The sequence below is a fragment of the Ranitomeya imitator genome, chromosome 1 (genome assembly GCF_032444005.1).
Source record: "Ranitomeya imitator isolate aRanImi1 chromosome 1, aRanImi1.pri, whole genome shotgun sequence".
Taxonomy (NCBI): domain Eukaryota; kingdom Metazoa; phylum Chordata; class Amphibia; order Anura; family Dendrobatidae; genus Ranitomeya; species Ranitomeya imitator.
In genome coordinates this window covers 505,857,465-505,876,981 of record NC_091282.1, presented here as the reverse complement: position 1 = coordinate 505,876,981, position 19,517 = coordinate 505,857,465, and the positions used below count along the sequence as shown (strand labels likewise).

The 19,517-nt window shown below is 44.6% G+C and overlaps 1 protein-coding gene across 2 annotated transcripts in view; it reads right to left on the bottom strand.

Annotated features, from left to right (window-relative positions):
• Nucleotides 1-4,847: 4,847 nt before the first annotated feature.
• LOC138676811 (prostaglandin reductase 1-like) overlaps nucleotides 4,848-19,517 on the bottom strand; it is a 92,960-nt gene continuing 78,290 nt past the window's right edge. For both annotated transcript variants that reach the window (XM_069766449.1, XM_069766458.1), the window contains exons 9-10: nucleotides 17,407-17,531; nucleotides 4,848-7,015 (exon numbers count right to left, since the gene is read on the bottom strand). In XM_069766449.1, the coding sequence (XP_069622550.1) occupies nucleotides 6,905-7,015; nucleotides 17,407-17,531 (236 nt within the window). In that variant the 3' untranslated portion in view covers nucleotides 4,848-6,904. The remainder of the gene's footprint in view (nucleotides 7,016-17,406; nucleotides 17,532-19,517) is intronic.

Here is a 19,517-nt window from a genome sequence, read left to right as displayed (position 1 = left end):
TGTATTCGATGAGCCCAAATCCAGTTCCCTTCCACCGCATAGGGACTGTGATTGTGCTATTGACTTGATTCCAGGTTGTAAATTCCCTAAGGGCCGACTTTTCAACCTGTCTGTGCCTGAACATACCGCCATGCGGAGCTATATTAAGGAGTCTTTGGAGAAGGGGTATATTCGGCCATCTTCTTCACCGTTGGGAGCGGGGTTCCTTTTTATTGCCAAGAAGGATGGCTCCTTGAGACCCTGTATTGATTATCGCCTCTTGAATAAGATCACGGTCAAATTTCAATATCCTTTGCCTTTGCTTACTGATTTGTTTGCTAGGATTAAGGGGGCTAGCTGGTTTACTAAGATTGACCTTCGAAGGGCATATAATCTTATTCGTATTAAGCAGGGTGATGAATGGAAAACTGCATTTAATACGCCCGAAGGCCATTTTGAATACCTTGTGATGCCATTCGGACTCTCTAATGCCCCATCTGTGTGCCAATCCTTCATGCATGATATCTTTCGGAGTTATCTTGATAAATTCATGGTTGTATATTTGGATGATATTTTGATTTTTTCCAATGATTGGGAGTCTCATGTGAAACAGGTCAGGATGGTATTTCAGATCCTCCGTAATAATGCTTTATTTGTGAAGGGGTCAAAGTGCCTCTTTGGAGTGCAGAAGGTTTCTTTTTTGGGTTTCATTTTTTCTCCCTCATCTATAGAAATGGATCCGGTTAAGGTTCAGGCCATTCATGATTGGATTCAGCCCACATCTGTGAAGAGCCTTCAGAAATTCTTGGGCTTTGCTAATTTTTATCGTCGTTTCATTGCCAACTTCTCCAGTGTGGTTAAACCTCTGACCGATTTGACCAAAAAAGGCGCTGATGTAACGAATTGGTCCTCCGCGGCTGTCTCTGCCTTTCAGGAGCTTAAACGCCGATTTACTTCTGCCCCTGAGTTGCGTCAGCCAGATATTTCTCTTCCATTTCAGGTTGAGGTTGACGCGTCTGAGATTGGGGCAGGCGCCGTTTTGTCTCAGAGGAATTCTGATGGTTCCTTGATGAATCCGTGTGCCTTCTTTTCTCGGAAGTTTTCGCCTGCGGAACGCAATTATGATGTCGGCAATCGGGAGTTGTTGGCTATGAAGTGGGCATTTGCGGAGTGGCGACATTGGCTTGAGGGGGCCAAGCACCGTATTGTGGTCCTGACCGATCATAAGAATCTGATTTACCTCGAGTCTGCCAAACGGCTGAATCCTAGACAGGCTCGATGGTCCCTGTTTTTCTCCCGTTTTGATTTTGTGGTCTCGTACATTCCTGGTACTAAGAATGTTAAGGCGGATGCCCTCTCTAGGAGTTTTTTTCCTGATTCCCCTGGGGTTCTTGAGCCGGTCGGCATTCTGAAAGAAGGGGTGATTCTTTCTGCCATCTCCCTTGATTTGCGACGGGTTCTTCAGGAATTTCAGGCTAATAAACCTGACCGCTGTCCTGTGGGGAAACTGTTTGTTCCTGATAGATGGACTAGTAAAGTGATTTCTGAGGTTCATTGTTCTGTGTTGGCTGGCCATCCTGGGATATTTGGTACCAGAGATTTGGTTAGTAGGTCCTTTTGGTGGCCTTCTTTGTCGCGGGATGTGCGTTCTTTTGTGCAGTCCTGTGGGATTTGTGCGCGGGCTAAGCCTTGCTGTTCCCGCGCTAGTGGGTTGCTTTTGCCATTACCGGTCCCCGAGAGGCCCTGGACACATATTTCTATGGATTTTATTTCCGATCTTCCGGTTTCCCAAAGAATGTCGGTTATCTGGGTTGTCTGTGACCGATTTTCTAAGATGGTTCATTTGGTGCCTTTGCCTAAATTGCCTTCTTCTTCTGATTTGGTTCCGTTGTTTTTTCAGCATGTGGTACGTTTGCATGGTATTCCAGAGAATATTGTGTCCGACAGAGGTTCCCAGGTTGTTTCTAGGTTTTGGCGGGCCTTTTGTGCCAAGCTGGGCATTGATTTGTCTTTTTCTTCTGCATTTCATCCTCAGACAAATGGCCAGACTGAGCGAACTAATCAGACCTTGGAGACCTATTTGAGATGCTTTGTGTCTGCTGATCAGGATGATTGGGTGGCTTTTTTGCCATTGGCCGAGTTTGCCCTTAATAATCGGGCTAGTTCGGCTACTTTGGTTTCGCCTTTTTTTGTAATTTTGGTTTTCATCCTCGTTTTTCTTCTGGGCAGGTTGAGCCTTCTGACCTTCCTGGTGTGGATTCTGTGGTCGACAGGTTGCAGCAGATTTGGGCTCATGTGGTGGACAATTTGGTGTTGTCTCAGGAGGAGGCTCAACGTTTTGCTAACCGTCGTCGGTGTGTTGGTTCCCGGCTTCGGGTTGGGGATCTGGTTTGGTTATCTTCCCGTCATGTTCCTATGAAGGTTTCTTCCCCTAAGTTTAAGCCTCGATTTATTGGTCCTTATAGGATTTCTGAGATTATTAATCCGGTGTCCTTTCGCCTGGCGCTTCCGGCCTCTTTTGCTATTCATAATGTCTTCCATAGATCTTTGTTGCGGAAATATGTGGAGCCCGTTGTTCCCTCTGTTGATCCTCCGGCCCCTGTGTTGGTCGATGGGGAGTTGGAATATGTGGTTGAGAAGATTTTGGATTCTCGTTTTTCGAGGCGGAAGCTTCAGTACCTTGTCAAATGGAAGGGTTATGGCCAGGAGGATAATTCTTGGGTTTCTGCCTCTGATGTCCATGCCGCTGATTTGGTTCGTACCTTTCATCGGGCTCATCCTGATCGGCCTGGGGGCTTTGGTGAGGGTTCGGTGACCCCACCTCAAGGGGGGGTACTGTTGTGAATTCAGCTTTTGGGCTCCCTCCGGTGGTTGTAGAGGGTAATGCAGTTGTGACTGGACTGCAGGATTGGACAGGTGTATCTACTAATTGCAAAACTGACTGGGGTATATAGCCTTACTGGACTCTTTAGTCCCTGCCAGTTGTCCATTGTTTTTGAAGGATTCACTTGCCTGCTGGTCTCTCCAGTTTGCTGTGCTTTTCTACAAAGATAAGTCCTGGCTTTTTTTTTTTGCTGTCCACCTGCAGTGGACCTTACAGTTTTGTGCATATTCATGTTTTTGTCTTGTTCAGCTTTGTCTGTGAAAGATTTTTTGCAGCTAAGCTGTGTGTCTGGAGATGCAGATATACCCCCCATGTCTTTTGTCAGATGTGGTGATTCGTATTTTCTGTGGTGGATATTTTCTAGTGTTTTTATACTGACCGCATAGTACTCTGTTCTATTCTTTCATTTTAGCTAGTATGGCCTCCTATGCTAAAATCTGATTTCATTTCTGCGTATGTTATTTCCCTTTCCTCTCACCGTCAATATTTGTGGGGGGCAATCTATCCTTTGGGGATTTTCTCTGAGGCAACATAGGTTTCCTGTTTCTGTCTTTAGGGGAAGATAGATCTTAGGCTGTGCCGAGGGGTCTAGGGAGTGTCAGGTACCCCCCACGGCTACTTCTAGTTGTGCTGCTAGGTTCAGGGTTTGCGGTCAGTACAGGGACCACCTTCTCCAGAGTCCGTCTCATGCTGCTCCTAGACCACCAGATCATAACAGGGATTAGGCTTAGGGGTGTGTTGGAGTTAGGTTTGTGGTTAAGGTTATGGTTGGGATTAGGGTTAGGGGTATGTTGGGGTTAGGTTTGTGGTTAGGGTTATGGTTAGGGTTTGGATTAGGGGTGTGGGGATTAGGTTTGTGGGTAGGGTTATGGTTAGAGTTGGGATTAGTGTTAGGGGTGTGTTGGGGTTAGGGTTGGAGTTAGAGTTAGGGGATTTCCACTGTTTAGGTACATCAGGGGGTCTCCAAACATGACATAGCGCCACCATTGATTCCAGCCAATTTTGCGTTCGAAAAGTCAAATGGTGCTCCCTCCCTTCTGAGCCCTGCGCACCTTGAGGGGTGCAGTTTTTTAGAATGATGTCACTTTTGGGTATTTTCTGTTATATTGACCCCCCAAAGTCACTTCCAATTTAAGGTGGTCCCCAAAAAAATGGTTTTGTAAATTTTGTTGGAAAAATGAGAAATCACTGGTCAACTTTTAACCCTTTATGACTTCCTAACAAAAAAAATGTTGTTTACAAAATGGTGCAGATGTAAAGTAGACATGCGTGAAATGTTATTTATTAAGTATTTTGTGTGACACCACTCTCTGATTTAAGGGCATAAAAATGCACATTTGAAAATTGCAATGTTTTCAAAATGTTCACCATATTTCCATTTTTTATAAGTAACTGCAAGTCATATCAAAGAAATTTTACCACTAACATGAATTACAATATGTCACGAAAAAGCAGTCTCAGAATCAGTGGGATCTGTTAAAGCATTCCAGAGTTATAACCACATAAAGTGACAGCAGTCAGAATTGTAAAAATTGGCTTGATCATAAAGTACCAAATTGGCTCTGTCACTAAGGGGTTAAAGGGAACCTGTCACAAGGTTTGCCTCAAGAGAAATAAGTCCACCACCTTTCAGCCCTCATTTACAGAAAGTACTGCAGTGCGTATGCATTGGGAAAGGTTAAAAAGCCCCAGCAGATGCACACTGCAGTATTTTGCTCTGCACTAGTCAGGTCAGAGAAGTATGACTGCGCAGGAACGCGGTGCCAGGGAACATTATGTGGATGACGGAAAAATATAAACAGTAATGGCTCTTGGAAGTAGGACTAAAAAATAAAAAACTTCAGAAGTTGAAACTATCCCGGTCATGACGTAATGGGTACACGTGACTCATGACCGCCTTTACTGACTTAAATGCCTAACCTTAATTACTTACTGCATCGGATCTCTCGTAAGGTCCTCTCCTGAATAACGACATTACACCAGATTTGGATTAAATGGCCACAGCAGCCTTTTATTAAACATAAATACAACATGTAAACAATATCCCCCCAGGGAGTGGTGGTCCTCGAAGCCTCAAAAATAACCTTGCAGAAATTCAAATTGTGTACCTTAGCCTCCAGGCTTAGTCTTGCCTCCAGCCGCTAAGCATCAGCTCGGAGGCAGATAATGACCAACCCGGCCAAACCAACCGATTACCAAATCCTTTAATCAGCCCCTCCATGGGCTGATCTACCACATCCACTCGCAATCCACTCCGGGGGAGTCAAGGACCACTAGAGGTCCCCCCCTGCAATCCGCCATTCCCCTCTTTCCACCAACTTCGAGGACCTCCCTCCCCCGCCTAACTGCTATGACAAAAATTACTCCTTCCCCTTAAACAAAAACATAACCTTAAAATAAACGCGATTAAACAAAATCGAAACAAGAAAAAGGGAAGGTGGGTGGGGATTTCAGCCACCGCTGGACCAGCATGTGAGCGTGGCAGTTGCTGAGGTGAAATTGGCAGTTTCTTATCCAAATCACCCCCTCAGTAAGCTCCCCCCGCTTGTTCCTCCCTGCCTCATCCAAACCTCGCCCCCTGTATATATTCAAAAGTACACAGCCCAAGCAAACTATTTAACCCCGACTTGCCCTTGCCCACCCTGAGGCTCTGCCATTCCCCGTGACCCCGTCATGCTGGCCTCCCTTGAGGGCCAGGGGCCCAGTACAGCCTTTCCTTGACAGGGTTAAATAGTAGAACACATATAAAGTAAAAGTGAAGCAATTCTTATTCCTAAGACAATAAAGTTTCAAAGGTCTATAATAAAACAGACATTATTTTTTTATTTTTTTATTTTAGAAGGCTGAAACAGCTGGAGGGGAAGTTGCACAATCCTCCAATAAACGTTCAGGTGAAACTGGGCGGCTAGATCAACACAAAAAATTGAAGCTACTCAGACTTTAACATTCGTTCCAGAGTAGAATCCTTTGCTGTTAGTGCACATTGTGCATAGGCAGAAAGTTGCCATAAGGGGGGTGGGGGGTTATACACAGCTCATGAATACGGAGGTTTACCAGTCATCTAGTGATAATCTACTGCTATATCAGTGATTTTATCAAATTTACAGCTAGCAGCCAAGTAAGTGACTTTAATCAGGGTCTTTACCCTTACATTATGCTGCTGTCAGATCACCGTATTTTTTTTTATTACAAAATGTACTCACCTCAAATTTGAGGGGAAATGGGAGTGCGTCTTAATTCTGAATGTAGCTTACTGGCTGCGGTGGAGCTGGGTCTAAGGGTCGCTGCTACAGGGAGCTTCTGGCGGAGGCAGGAGGGGTCGAAGCTGCAGGCGCCAGGCTGGTAGGAGGTGGAGTTCGATGGTGTGGGGCTCTGCCGACATTTGGTGAAAGCCCAGAGCCCCCACAGTTTGTATGCTTGCAATATAGTGGACTCTGGGAAATGCTCAGATTAAGATCTCGGTACTGAGATCTTGTCTCCCTTGATCTTAATTGCGCATGAGCCACCTCCGGAGGCCACTTTGTTAGAGTCCACCACATTGAAAAGCATGGAAAGTGCAGGGTCTCACCACCTCCTACCAGTCTGGGGCCAGCAGCATCTCCTGCCTCTGCCGCAGCCATCTTCCTGCAGCAGAAACCCTGTCACGTGAGACACTGCTCCACCGCCACCGCCCCGCCCCCAATTAAGCAACCCTAAAAGGAGATTATAAGACGCACTACCATATTATTGAAAAAAAAACACATTTTCCTACTTTCCTGCCGAAAAATTTGGGGTGCATTTTACAATCCGGTGCATCATATCTGCAAAATATGGTATGTGGCAAACACATGGCAAAATATTCACTTTAAGGAAAGTTATTCTAAAATGACTGCTAAAATGTGAGTTGTGTTTATTTCATATGTTGATCTAGTTTCACCCATTATACCTGACTATAGATGAGCATTGCAAGTTGAATGAACTTCATTTTGTGTGGTCACTGCTGATTGCTTGAGGGTATCTAGCAGATACGTCATTTTCAACTGCTGGAATATTCTTCGTAGTTTAAGCCTTAATAATTGCTTTCCCAGTATTCTCTCCATTGAGCATTCCAATAAATCCAGCCGGCATGTTCTCAAAACCATTGGTGATGTGTTCATGATATTTCACCTTGCCCTATTATATAATATAAGAACAGCGCATGTTATTGTTTTACAATGGCCTCTGAAAACTTCAGTCAAAACTAGCAGCACTCTAAGAAATAACAGGTAAAATGAAGAGTATTTGAATTTTTGTACATTAGCTACTGGCACACTATCAGTATTTTGTCAGTATTTTACATCAGTATTTGTCAGGAAAACCAGGAGAGGAATAATCAAAGGAAAATTATAATAGAAACACGTCACCACTTCTGCATTTATCACCCACTCTTGGTTTTGGCTTCCAAATACTGATGTAAAATACTGATCAAATACTGATAGTGTGACTGTGGCCTAAAACACTTATATTTTCCATGAAACAACAGTTCTGAAGCTCTTGGCAACTCTGAGTTGCATTGTTCCTCATTTACTTCTTGTAGGAATTAATCAATAAATAGACAACTGGGTGTTACCATTTGCATTCTACACACAATTTTACAGGCATCTGTAGCAGTGGCAGAAACAGACAGAGTAGGGCCCCTGTGAAAGAACAGTAAATGGGCCCTTTGCAGTCCGATAGTTCTGTCTGTTACAGGAGTTGCTTTATGTTTTTGAGGTAGAAATACCTCCCCCTCCATTGCATCTTGGGCTCTTTAAAATTAAAATAAAAGCAAAGCCACAATGAGAAGAATTAGAATTACCCCCAAATATTCAAACACCAAATTTTGTGCAAATTTTAATACTAAGAAATCCTCCGCTCCATGAATTAGTAGCTTGTGAATGGTTGTCTCATCGATATTTGGCATCTGTGTTGCCGCCATCTTTACTACATGGATTTGCTGCATTAGTTCTAAGACCTTGGCAGGTAAATACTATAGCCTTTTATTGCAAGAGGCGTAGACAGTGAGAAGCAGAGAGAGTTGGAGCTGGTGACTTGAGGAGTGAGGAGCTCGTCCCAGCACCAGAGGACAGAGAGAGAGAGCAAGGAAGATAGAGAGAAGTCTGAGAGAGTGAAAGAGGAAGAAGGGGTCCTATGGGTACGGGTAGTGAGGAATCCACAAATGGGGCCCGAATCCACGCCGACCATAGTTGGGTGGAGGGACCAAGTCGCAGTAGGGGACTGGTCCAAGACTAGTGAAGAAACAGACGACTCAGCTAGCAAACCGGGGGCTGAAGTAAATGCATGTTCTACAGCCAATTCCACACATAAATAGCTGAAAAGGCAGCCATACAGGGTCAAGGGGACCAAGAGGACGTCACACGACAGGATTCGAGGCTGCTGGCTCAGGACACTGTGTGTGAAGGTGCAGGGCAGGAGAGGTGGAAGCCAGCGCAGAGAGATGGCCAGGGAAGGAGCATATTAAAGGGGGTTCTGGTAAAGTGCACCTCAAACTAACTGAGAGCTGGCTGGACCACAGACCTGGAGGGCACAGCACACGGCTGGGGACTGCATCTAAGAATTGTGAGTAAAGTATGGAAACTGCACCCTGCTGTGTCCTCAAAATTATTTCCTGCGTCGCCTGCCCTGCACTACAACATTCACCAACATTGACTTTAACACTATAATTGTCCTGGGTCCCAGCTCTACCGTGGAGAGCCGTAACAACTCTGCTGCATCACCTGTTGTGAATTCTGTGGCAGAGCTCCCTCTTGTGGTCACAAGTGGTACTTCGGCTGATTCTCTCTGTGATCTTCCGTTGGTGGAGAAAAGTGGTACTGCGGCTTCTGAGTTTCCTTCCTCAGGTGATATGGTGAAGTCGTTAGGTGCTACCCTATTTAACTCCACCTGGTGCTTGGATCCTTGCTTCCAGGCAATGTTCTAGTGTTGGACCTGTTTCCTCCTGGAGTGTTCCTGTGGCCTGCTGATCTGCATAGCTAAGTTCCTCTTTGCTATTTGTTTGCTGTTTTTTCTATTCCAGCTTGTCTATTTGTTTTTTCTGCTAGCTGGAAGCTCTGGGACGCAGAGGGTGTACCTCCGTGCCGTTAGTTCGGTACGGAGGGTCTTTTTGCCCCCTTTGCGTGGATTTTGTAGGGTTTTGTGTTGACCGCAAAGTTGCCTTTTCTATCCTCGCTCTGTTCAGGAAGTTGGGCCTCACTTTGCTAAATCTATTTCATCTCTACGTTTGTCTTTTCATCTTAACTCACAGTCATTATATGTGGGGGCTGCCTTTTCCTTTGGGGTATTTCTCTGAGGCAAGGTAGGCTTATTTTCCATCTTCAGGCTAGCTAGTTTCTCAGGCCGTGCCGAGTTGCATAGGTAGCGTTAGGTGCAATCCACGGCTGCCTCTAGTTGTGTTGGAGAGGATTAGGGATTGCGGTCAACAGAGTTCCCACGTCTCAGAGCTCGTTCTTATTTTTTGGGTTATTGCCAGGTCACTGTATGTGCACTGACCTCTATGTCCATTGTGGTACTGAATTACCAGCCATAACAGTACTGGAAGCCAAAAGTACTAATGATTCTCAATAGAGGGAAAAAAGAAGTTCTGAGACCATTTTTTTTCCTTTGCACTGTGTTTTGCCTTTTTTTTCCCCTAGACATTTGGGTGGTTCAGGACACAGGTGTAGCAATGGACATTAAAAGTCTGTCATCATGTGTGGATCAGCTCTCGGCAAGAGTTCAAAGTATTCAAGACTTTGTGGTTCAGAATTCTATGTTAGAACCGAGAATTCCTATTCTTGATTTGTTTTTTGGAGATAGAACCAAATTTCTGAGTTTCAAAAATAATTGCAAACTATTTCTGGCTTTGAAACCTCGTTCCTCTGGTGACCCAGGTCAACAAGTTAGGATCGTTATTTCTTTTTTGCGTGGCGACCCTCAGGACTGAGCATTTTCTCTTGCGTCAGGAGATCCTGCATTAAGTAATATCGATGCGTTTTTCCTGGCGCTCGGATTGCTGTACGATGAGCCTAATTCTGTGGATCAGGCAGAGAAGAATTTGCTGGCTCTGTGTCAGGGTCAGGATGAAATAGAGGTATACTGTCAGAAATTTAGAAAGTGGTCCGTACTCACTCAGTGGAATGAAGGTGCGCTCGCAGCTATTTTCAGAAAAGGTCTCTCTGAAGCCCTTAAGGATGTCATGGTGGGATTTCCTATGACTGCTGGTCTGAATGAGTCTATGTCTTTGGCCATTCAGATCGGTCGACGCTTGCGCGAGCGTAAATCTGTGCACCATTTGGCGGTAGTACCTGAGCTTAGACCTGAGCCTATGCAGTGCGATAGGACTTTGACCAGAGTTGAACGGCAAGAACACAGACGTCTGAATGGGCTGTGTTTCTACTGTGGTGATTCCACTCATGCTATCTCTGATTGTCCTAAGCGCACTAAGCGGTTCGCTAGGTCTGCCACCATTGGTATGGTACAGTGAAAATTTCTTCTGTCCGTTACCTTGATCTGCTCTTTGTCATCGTATTCTGTCATGGCATTTGTGGACTCAGGCGCTGCTTTGAATTTGATGGACTTGGAGTATGCTAGGCGTTGTGGGTTTGTCTTGGAGCCCTTGCAGTGTCCTATTCCATTGAGAGGAATTGATGCTACGCCTTTGGCCAAGAATACGCCTCAATACTGGACCCAGCTGACCATGTGCATGGCTCCTGCACATCAGGAGGTTATTCGCTTTCTGGTGTTGCATAATCTGCATGATGTGGTCGTGTTGGGGTTGCCATGGCTACAAGTCCATAATCCAGTATTAGATTGGAAATCCATGTCTGTGTCCAGCTGGGGTTGTCAGGGGGTACATGGTGATGTTCCATTTCTGTCTATTTCGTCATCCACCCCTTCTGAGGTTCCACAGTTCTTGTCTGATTACCGGGATGTATTTGATGAGCCCAAGTCCGATACCCTACCTCCGCATAGGGATTGTGATTGTGCTATCGATTTGATTCCTGGTATTAAATTCCCAAAAGGTCGACTGTTTAATTTATCTGTGCCTGAGCACGCCGCTATGCGGAGTTATGTGAAGGAGTCTTTGGAGAAGGGGCATATTCGCCCGTCATCGTCGCCATTGGGAGCAGGGTTCTTTTTTGTAGCCAAGAAGGATGGTTCACTGAGACCTTGTATAGATTACCGCCTTCTGAATAAGATCACGGTTAAATTTCAGTACCCCTTGCCGCTGCTGTCTGATTTGTTTGCTCGGATTAAGGGGGCTAGTTGGTTCACCAAGATAGATCTTCGTGGTGCGTATAATCTTGTGCGTATTAAGCGAGGCGATGAGTGGAAAACTGCATTTAATACGCCCGAGGGCCATTTTGAGTATCTAGTAATGCCATTCGGACTTGCCAATGCTCCATCAGTGTTTCAGTCCTTTATGCATGACATCTTCCGAGAGTACCTGGATAAATTCCTGATTGTGTACTTAGATGACATTTTGATCTTCTCGGATGATTGGGAGTCTCATGTGAAGCAGGTCAGAACGGTGTTTCAGGTCCTGCGTGCTAATTCTTTGTTTGTAAAGGGATCAAAGTGTCTCTTTGGTGTTCAGAAGGTTTCATTTTTGGGGTTCATTTTTTCCCCTTCTACTATCGAGATGGACCCTGTTAAGGTCCAAGCCATCCATAATTGGACTCAGCCGACATCTCTGAAAAGTCTGCAAAAGTTCCTGGGCTTTGCTAATTTTTATCGTCGCTTCATCTGCAATTTTTCTAGTATTGCTAAACCATTGACCGATTTGACCAAGAAAGGTGCTGATGTGGTCAATTGGTCTTCTGCTGCTGTGGAAGCTTTTCAAGAGTTGAAGCGTCGTTTTTCTTCTGCCCCTGTGTTGTGTCAGCCAGATGTTTCGCTTCCGTTCCAGGTCAAGGTTGATGCTTCTGAGATTGGAGCAGGGGCTGTTTTGTCGCAGAGAAGTTCTGATTGCTCGGTGATGAAACCATGTGCCTTCTTTTCCAGGAAGTTTTCGCCTGCTGAGCGAAATTATGATGTGGGCAATCGAGAGTTGCTGGCCATGAAGTGGGCATTCGAGGAGTGGCGTCATTGGCTTGAAGGAGCTAAGCATCGCGTGGTGGTCTTGACTGATCATAAGAACTTGACTTATCTCGAGTCCGCCAAGCGGTTGAATCCTAGACAAGCTCGTTGGTCGTTGTTTTTTGCCCGTTTTGACTTTGTTATTTCATACCTTCCGGGCTCTAAAAATGTGAAGGCGGATGCTCTGTCTAGGAGTTTTGTGCCCGACTCTACGGGTGTATCTGAGCCGGCGGGTATCCTCAAAGAGGGAGTAATTGTGTCTGCCATCTCCCCTGATTTGCGGCGGGTGCTGCAGAAATTTCAGGCTAATAAACCTGATTGTTGCCCAGCGGAGAGACTGTTTGTCCCTGATAGGTGGACGAATAAAGTCATCTCTGAGGTTCATTGTTCGGTGTTGGCTGGTCATCCTGGAATCTTTGGTACCAGAGAGTTAGTGGCTAGATACTTTTGGTGGCCATCTCTGTCCCGGGATGTGCGTACTTTTGTGCAGTCCTGTGGGATTTGTGCTAGGGCTAAGCCCTGCTGTTCTCGTGCCAGTGGGTTGCTTTTACCCTTGCCGGTCCCGAAGAGGCCTTGGACACATATCTCTATGGATTTTATTTCAGATCTTCCCGTCTCTCAAAAGATGTCAGTCATTTGGGTGGTCTGTGATCGCTTCTCTAAGATGGTCCATTTGGTACCCTTGTCTAAATTGCCTTCCTCCTCTGATTTAGTGCCATTGTTTTTCCAGCATGTGGTTCGTTTACATGGCATTCCAGAGAATATCGTTTCTGACAGAGGTTCCCAGTTTGTTTCGAGGTTTTGGCGAGCCTTTTGTGGTAGGATGGGCATTGACTTGTCTTTTTCCTCGGCTTTCCATCCTCAGACTAATGGCCAGACCGAACGAACCAATCAGACCTTGGAGACATATCTGAGATGCTTTGTTTCTGCTGATCAGGATGACTGGGTGTCCTTTTTGCCTTTGGCTGAGTTCGCCCTTAATAATCGGGCCAGCTCGGCTACCTTGGTTTCACCGTTTTTCTGCAACTTTGGGTTCCATCCTCGTTTCTCTTCAGGGCAGGTTGAGTCTTCGGACTGTCCTGGTGTGGATACTGTGGTGGACAGGTTGCAGCAGATTTGGACTCATGTAGTGGACAATTTGACCTTGTCCCAGGAGAAGGCTCAACGTTTCGCTAATCGCAGACGCTGTGTGGGTTCCCGACTTCGGGTTGGGGACTTGGTTTGGTTATCTTCTCGTCATATTCCTATGAAGGTCTCCTCTCCTAAGTTTAAACCTCGTTTTATTGGTCCGTATAGGATTTCTGAGGTCCTTAATCCTGTGTCTTTTCGTCTGACCCTTCCAGATTCTTTTTCCATACATAACGTATTCCATAGGTCATTGTTGCGGAGATACGTGGCACCCGTGGTTCCATCTGTTGATCCTCCTGCCCCGGTTTTGGTGGAGGGGGAGTTGGAGTATATTGTGGAGAAGATTTTGGATTCTCGTGTTTCTAGACGGAAACTCCAGTATCTGGTTATGTGGAAGGGTTATGCTCAGGAAGATAATTCCTGGGTTTTTGCCTCTGATGTCCATGCTCCCGATCTTGTTCGTGCCTTTCATATGGCTCATCCTGGTCGTCCTGGGAGCTCTGGTGAGGGTTCGGTGACCCCTCCTCAAGGGGGGGTACTGTTGTGAATTCTGTGGCAGAGCTCCCTCTTGTGGTCACAAGTGGTACTTCGGCTGATTCTCTCTGTCATCTTCCGTTGGTGGAGAAAAGTGGTACTGCGGCTTCTGAGTTTCCTTCCTCAGGTGATATGGTGAAGTCGTTAGGTGCTACCCTATTTAACTCCACCTGGTGCTTGGATCCTTGCTTCCAGGCAATGTTCTAGTGTTGGACCTGTTTCCTCCTGGAGTGTTCCTGTGGCCTGCTGATCTGCATAGCTAAGTTCCTCTTTGCTATTTGTTTGCTGTTTTTTCTATTCCAGCTTGTCTATTTGTTTTTTCTGCTAGCTGGAAGCTCTGGGACGCAGAGGGTGTACCTCCGTGCCGTTAGTTCGGTACGGAGGGTCTTTTTGCCCCCTTTGCGTGGATTTTGTAAGGTTTTGTGTTGACCGCAAAGTTGCCTTTTCTATCCTCGCTCTGTTCAGGAAGTTGGGCCTCACTTTGCTAAATCTATTTCATCTCTACGTTTGTCTTTTCATCTTAACTCACAGTCATTATATGTCGGGGCTGCCTTTTCCTTTGGGGTATTTCTCTGAGGCAAGGTAGGCTTATTTTCCATCTTCAGGCTAGCTAGTTTCTCAGGCCGTGCCGAGTTGCATAGGTAGCGTTAGGTGCAATCCACGGCTGCCTCTAGTTGTGTTGGAGAGGATTAGGGATTGCGGTCAACAGAGTTCCCACGTCTCAGAGCTCGTTCTTATTTTTTGGGTTATTGCCAGGTCACTGTATGTGCACTGACCTCTATGTCCATTGTGGTACTGAATTACCAGCCATAACAGTCACCATCAGCCCCAGCGATCCTCTTAAGCAGCATCGTCCACTCATTACCGAACACCACGGGTGGCATCACGTACAATTCCCCTATACATTTTATTTCCCCTTTTCTTCATTTTTTATTGGACGCCCAGGGCCACGGACTGGTCACTGCTGCTGTGACAAACCCCCTAGAGAACCGACCGACCCGGCTTGAGCACCTCACGGTCCTGGCGGGCACTTCATATGCATAAAAATATGAACAAGACACAGAATGTAGATATGTTACGTGTTTCAGATAAATTGGCATGAAGAATGATCATAAATGATTTGAACCATGTATAATATCTGCATTATAAGCATTATAAGGATTCATGATCTCTGGTAGTGGACACAGGATTCTTGCATTAAAACAATATGATGCTTATTTCCACAGGTTGCACAGCACCGAAAACAAAACCATAAATACAAAAAATACAAAATCCCTAGCATTCTGTAGGCGCTAACTAAACAACACAGACCCTTACTACTCATACACGGCTGAGCTAGTCCCAGTCCGGTCAAACAAAATGGCTATTGTCCATAGCCACCACTGATATTTGGTTTGGTGCACATAACCTGTGCAGACTCCTTTCAGAGAGACTATGGTTTGTCTTTCCTCAGCTCCAACATAGCCCACTCTGCTCAGCTTCCTCCAGCAGACTGATAGAGACCAAGGTCACACATGTCCTGGTTCTTAGGCTCCTTTCACACGTCAGTGTATCTGGTACGTTTGGTGACACTTTCCACACATATCGGAGACACACATAGACCCATTCAAGTGAATGGGTCTGTGCATATGTCAGTGCGTTTCCACGGACCATGTGTCCGTGGCCAAAATACGCTGACATGTCCATTTTTTAACAGCATCAGAGGCGGCAAAAATATCCTGCACATGTGCACACGGATAATACACAGGGATCTTATCTGTGTGATAAGTACCAGCGCCTGAGAAGCAGCAGTACAGTTAGCGCTGTTCCCTGGCATCAAGTCCTGAAGACTAGAGATGCGCAACCATCTCTAGTCTTATAGACACCTCTCCATTACCAAGCCGTGGGCTTGATGTCACCTGACAATACAAAGATGACATCAACCCCACAAATATGAACCCCACTTGCCACTGCTACAGGGAAAGTGGGAAGAGCCAGGCAAAGTGCCAGAATTGGCATCTAATAAATGCACCTTTTCTCGGCGGCTGCAAGCTGCTATTTTTAGACTAGGGGGTAGGGCAATATCTATGGCCCCTTACCAGCCTGAGAATACCAGCCACCAGCTGAGTGCTTTAGCAAGGCTAGTTGTCATGCAGGGAATGCATCGTGTCTGCACCCTATTTTGTGCACTTTATTTTTCAGGGTGCAGCCAAGCCCAGCACGTTGGGTCTTGTCTTGTATACAGGAGTGTTCACATGGAATGCATTGAGAGAGTGCTGGCCAACCCACCTAATCGAATAGTATGGGCATGATCAATAGGCTGTGATCCAGACACTAAGCATTCCCTGCATGTGAACAGCACCCTATACAGGCCTTTATTGTGCAAATGTATACTAAGCAGTCACCCCCTCCATGAATTGGTATGTGGTGAGTGGCTGTCTATTTGGTGTTTTGCACTTGTGTTCATCTTTGCTACATGGGCTGGCTGCCTCCTGTAGTGCATTTGTTCAGAGACCTGGACAAGTAAGCAGTGCTGCCCTTTTTTTCAGCTGTGTTTTTTTAAATTTTTGGAGGATTTTTAGTACTCTTTTGTGGCTTCGCTGCTAGCTTAGTTAAAGTGAGCTTGGTGCATCTAATCAAGACCTGCAGTGCTAGGATTAAACTCACAACTACCTGGCTTGCCTACAGCACTCTGTGTCTTGTTAATATTCTTTCTGTATTATTCAATAAAGCCGTCAATTATTCTACTTGGATTGCAGGGGCTGTATTTTCCTTTGTTTTCCTCTCATTACACACAGACCGTGTGATCCGTGCACTTGGTGGTGTGTGAGCTGGACTTTTCTTTATTATTTTTGTCTTGAACCATTTTTTTAAAACATGTTGCAGAAAAAGTTACAAATCTTTTTAAAAAGTTGCCTTAGATTCCGTCTGAAGCCTTACTAGGGGCACGGATTGGAGTGACATGCACTAAAAAATATGATATTTGGTAAAAGTCGCATTTCATGATTCTGTCTAAAACATCTGGATATGCAATGTGGTCGAGGAAACATCCAAAAAGACATGAAAAAGAAAGACTAAATAAATGGCACAATTGTAAAAATGGCACAAAATGTATAAAAAATAATGCACAAATACTAAAGGTCACTAGTAAAGAGAAAATTACTTCAGAAAATTGGAGAAACGACAATGACAAATTGGAATAGATGTGCTGGAAGAAGTAAAAAATAGGCAAATGTAAGAATCTGAGTGACTTTGGCAAGAGTCCACTCGATTTGTGATGGCTTAGCCGAGATCAAGCATGTCTAAAACAGCAGGTCATATGTGGTGTTCCCAGAATGAAGTATGTGTTATCATAATTGTTCCAAAAAAGGACAAGTGGAGAACCGGCATGAAGAGCAAAAGCTATAGTTTCCATAGCACAAATTACTGTTGTACACCTTCACAGGTCTTGTGGGTTCTCAAGGAATCAGAGCCGTTTTGGTGGCATTAGGGGGAACTACTTAATATTAGACAGGCAATTTTAATGTGATTGTTAATTAGTGTACATATAGAACAGCTTATCTCGTATTTCAATGTTTTTAGGGATAAAAAGAGATCAATTAGACTACTTCTTAATTTCCTTCTATAGACATATTCAAAACCTAAATCTGTGTGAAGTAGATAATATGCATACCCAAGATTTTAATGTTTTTCCACCGAATTTTAAAAAAGTAGAAAATGAAGTATGAAATTACATATACAATATATTTACATAATATTTCTAATCTCTTTTAGTATACACAGGACTTTGGACAAAGTATAATTGTCCAGGCTTAGAATTTTCATACCTCTAAAATCCACTCCAGCAGCTGCTTCTGTGCTTCTTCATAAATTGGCTTCTTTTCATAGTGGAATATTAGAAACCCTTCCATGCGAAGTTGCTTAAAGAGAAGAATTGGCTGAACATAAGGCCCTAGGGGTAAATTATAATCATTACTTCCTGAAAATAGAATCAGTGGCAAAAATCAAAACGATATTCTTTTTTTAATAGTTGTTTGGTCTCATTTTTTTTTTTAGCACATCAGATAACTACACCTTGAGGTAGACCCCTATCTGAAGTGGTCAGATGAGTGCGTTGTATTGTGATTCACGGACAGCTGTGATGACCGACGGTCTCTTGGCTGAACAATCTACATTTGCACTTTTCTCTGTCCCATCTGAAGAATCACATTTCTAAACAGAGAATGACCAGCAATACACAGATACCCAGGAGCAGAAGACAATTTTTTTGCTTAGTTCTTGGAGCAGAAACTAAGTGGAAACTTCAAGTTTATGAGTTTTAAGATTTGGAGGAGGATTTGGCGTGCTTCCAGTTAGTTTCTGCTTCAAAAAGACATCAGCACAACTGGATTTTAAGCATTAAAAATCGAAGATATGTAAAAAAGGCTTAATATGGTTGTAACTGACATCTCATTGCTGCCTTTTAGATGTCTTCTTATGCTTTCTGCATTATGAACCTGGTGAAAAGGAGCATAGCGGGTTCAGTATGGCAGAGTGTATGCCTGTGCAGGGGTGCAAAGAGTGAAAATTGAAGGGAAAAAAAAGTAAAAAATGTAATGGTCTATGTATGTTACATAATAATCAAGAACAGCCTTTTTTCACACCAGTCTGATGAGGGGGACGGATGGGGTACGAGGCATTTGATTCATTAAGAGGTACATCCCACTTAATAAATCAAGCAAGACACAAAGTGGCATGCTCCTCCACGTGCAACTCACCACAAATCTTATTCCAGCAATGGACTGTAGCAATATTTGTGACATAGGGAACTCTGCTGTTTGTCATGAACTTGATGAGTGGAGGATTTCCCGCCCCATTCCGCCCTAGCTCCGCCCATTATGTCGGAGGTGGTCAAAAATGCTGTGAAAATGCTAAAAGCTGCAAAAATTTTGCGCAACATTGCTTTGCACAAAAGCTTTGTGACTTTTTAAAGCTTTTCACTCCAGCATTCTGGCATAAAAGCTTGATGGTTAGGGAAAAATATGTTTATATTAACGTGACAATTTTGAGAATAGTTTTCTACAAACATAACAAACTACATCTTAGGGCTCTTTCACACGTCCTGATATTTCCGGTACTGGAAAAAACAGTACAGGAGATATCAGTGTCCATATATACGTGTGTGTAGTGCTTATGGCATACGTGTGCTGCCCATGTGCCACATCAGTACCACATGTTCTGGCGCCTGGGAATCAGCGGTACTATTTGCGCAGTTCCCCAATGCCAGGTGCTGAAGAAAGCTCTCATCATTTTCCCCTGTTCACGCTGCGATCAGCGCTAGCAGGGGAAAATGTTGAAAATTGTATTCAACTGATAACAGAGAGAGCAGGAGCAGCTGATGGGTGTATTCATTAGTCACTGCCTGCATAATAAATAAATAAATAAAATGGTATGGGTTGCTCTGTATTTTTGTTAATCAGCAAGGCAAAACTGACAGCTACAGGCTGAAACCCTCAGCTGTCAGCTTGGGTGAGGCTGTTTATTAAGAAAAGAATGGTCCGCATGCTGTTTTTTTAATTATTTAAATAAATAATTTTAAAAAAGGCGTGGGGTCCCCCCATTGTTGACAACCAGCCTTGCTAAAGCAGACAGCTAGGGGCTGGTACTCTCACAGTGATCTGCGGTGAACTCACTGAGCTGAACTGCAGTGAACTCAGTGACTTTTTATCACGATGCTGAGGCCATTGCAGTTCAGCCCGGCTGGGAATGCTGCCTCATGTAATCTCGATGACGTCACCGCTGCCCACTGATGCTGCGCTAGCAGCAGCTCAATCATCAGTGGTTCTCAGACTGGACGATCGCATCTTGGCACCATCCAGGTTGTAAACTATTTATCCCCAGACATGGATAACAGCGTGAGACAGAAGGACGGACAGGAGACGAATATTTTTTTTGTTTT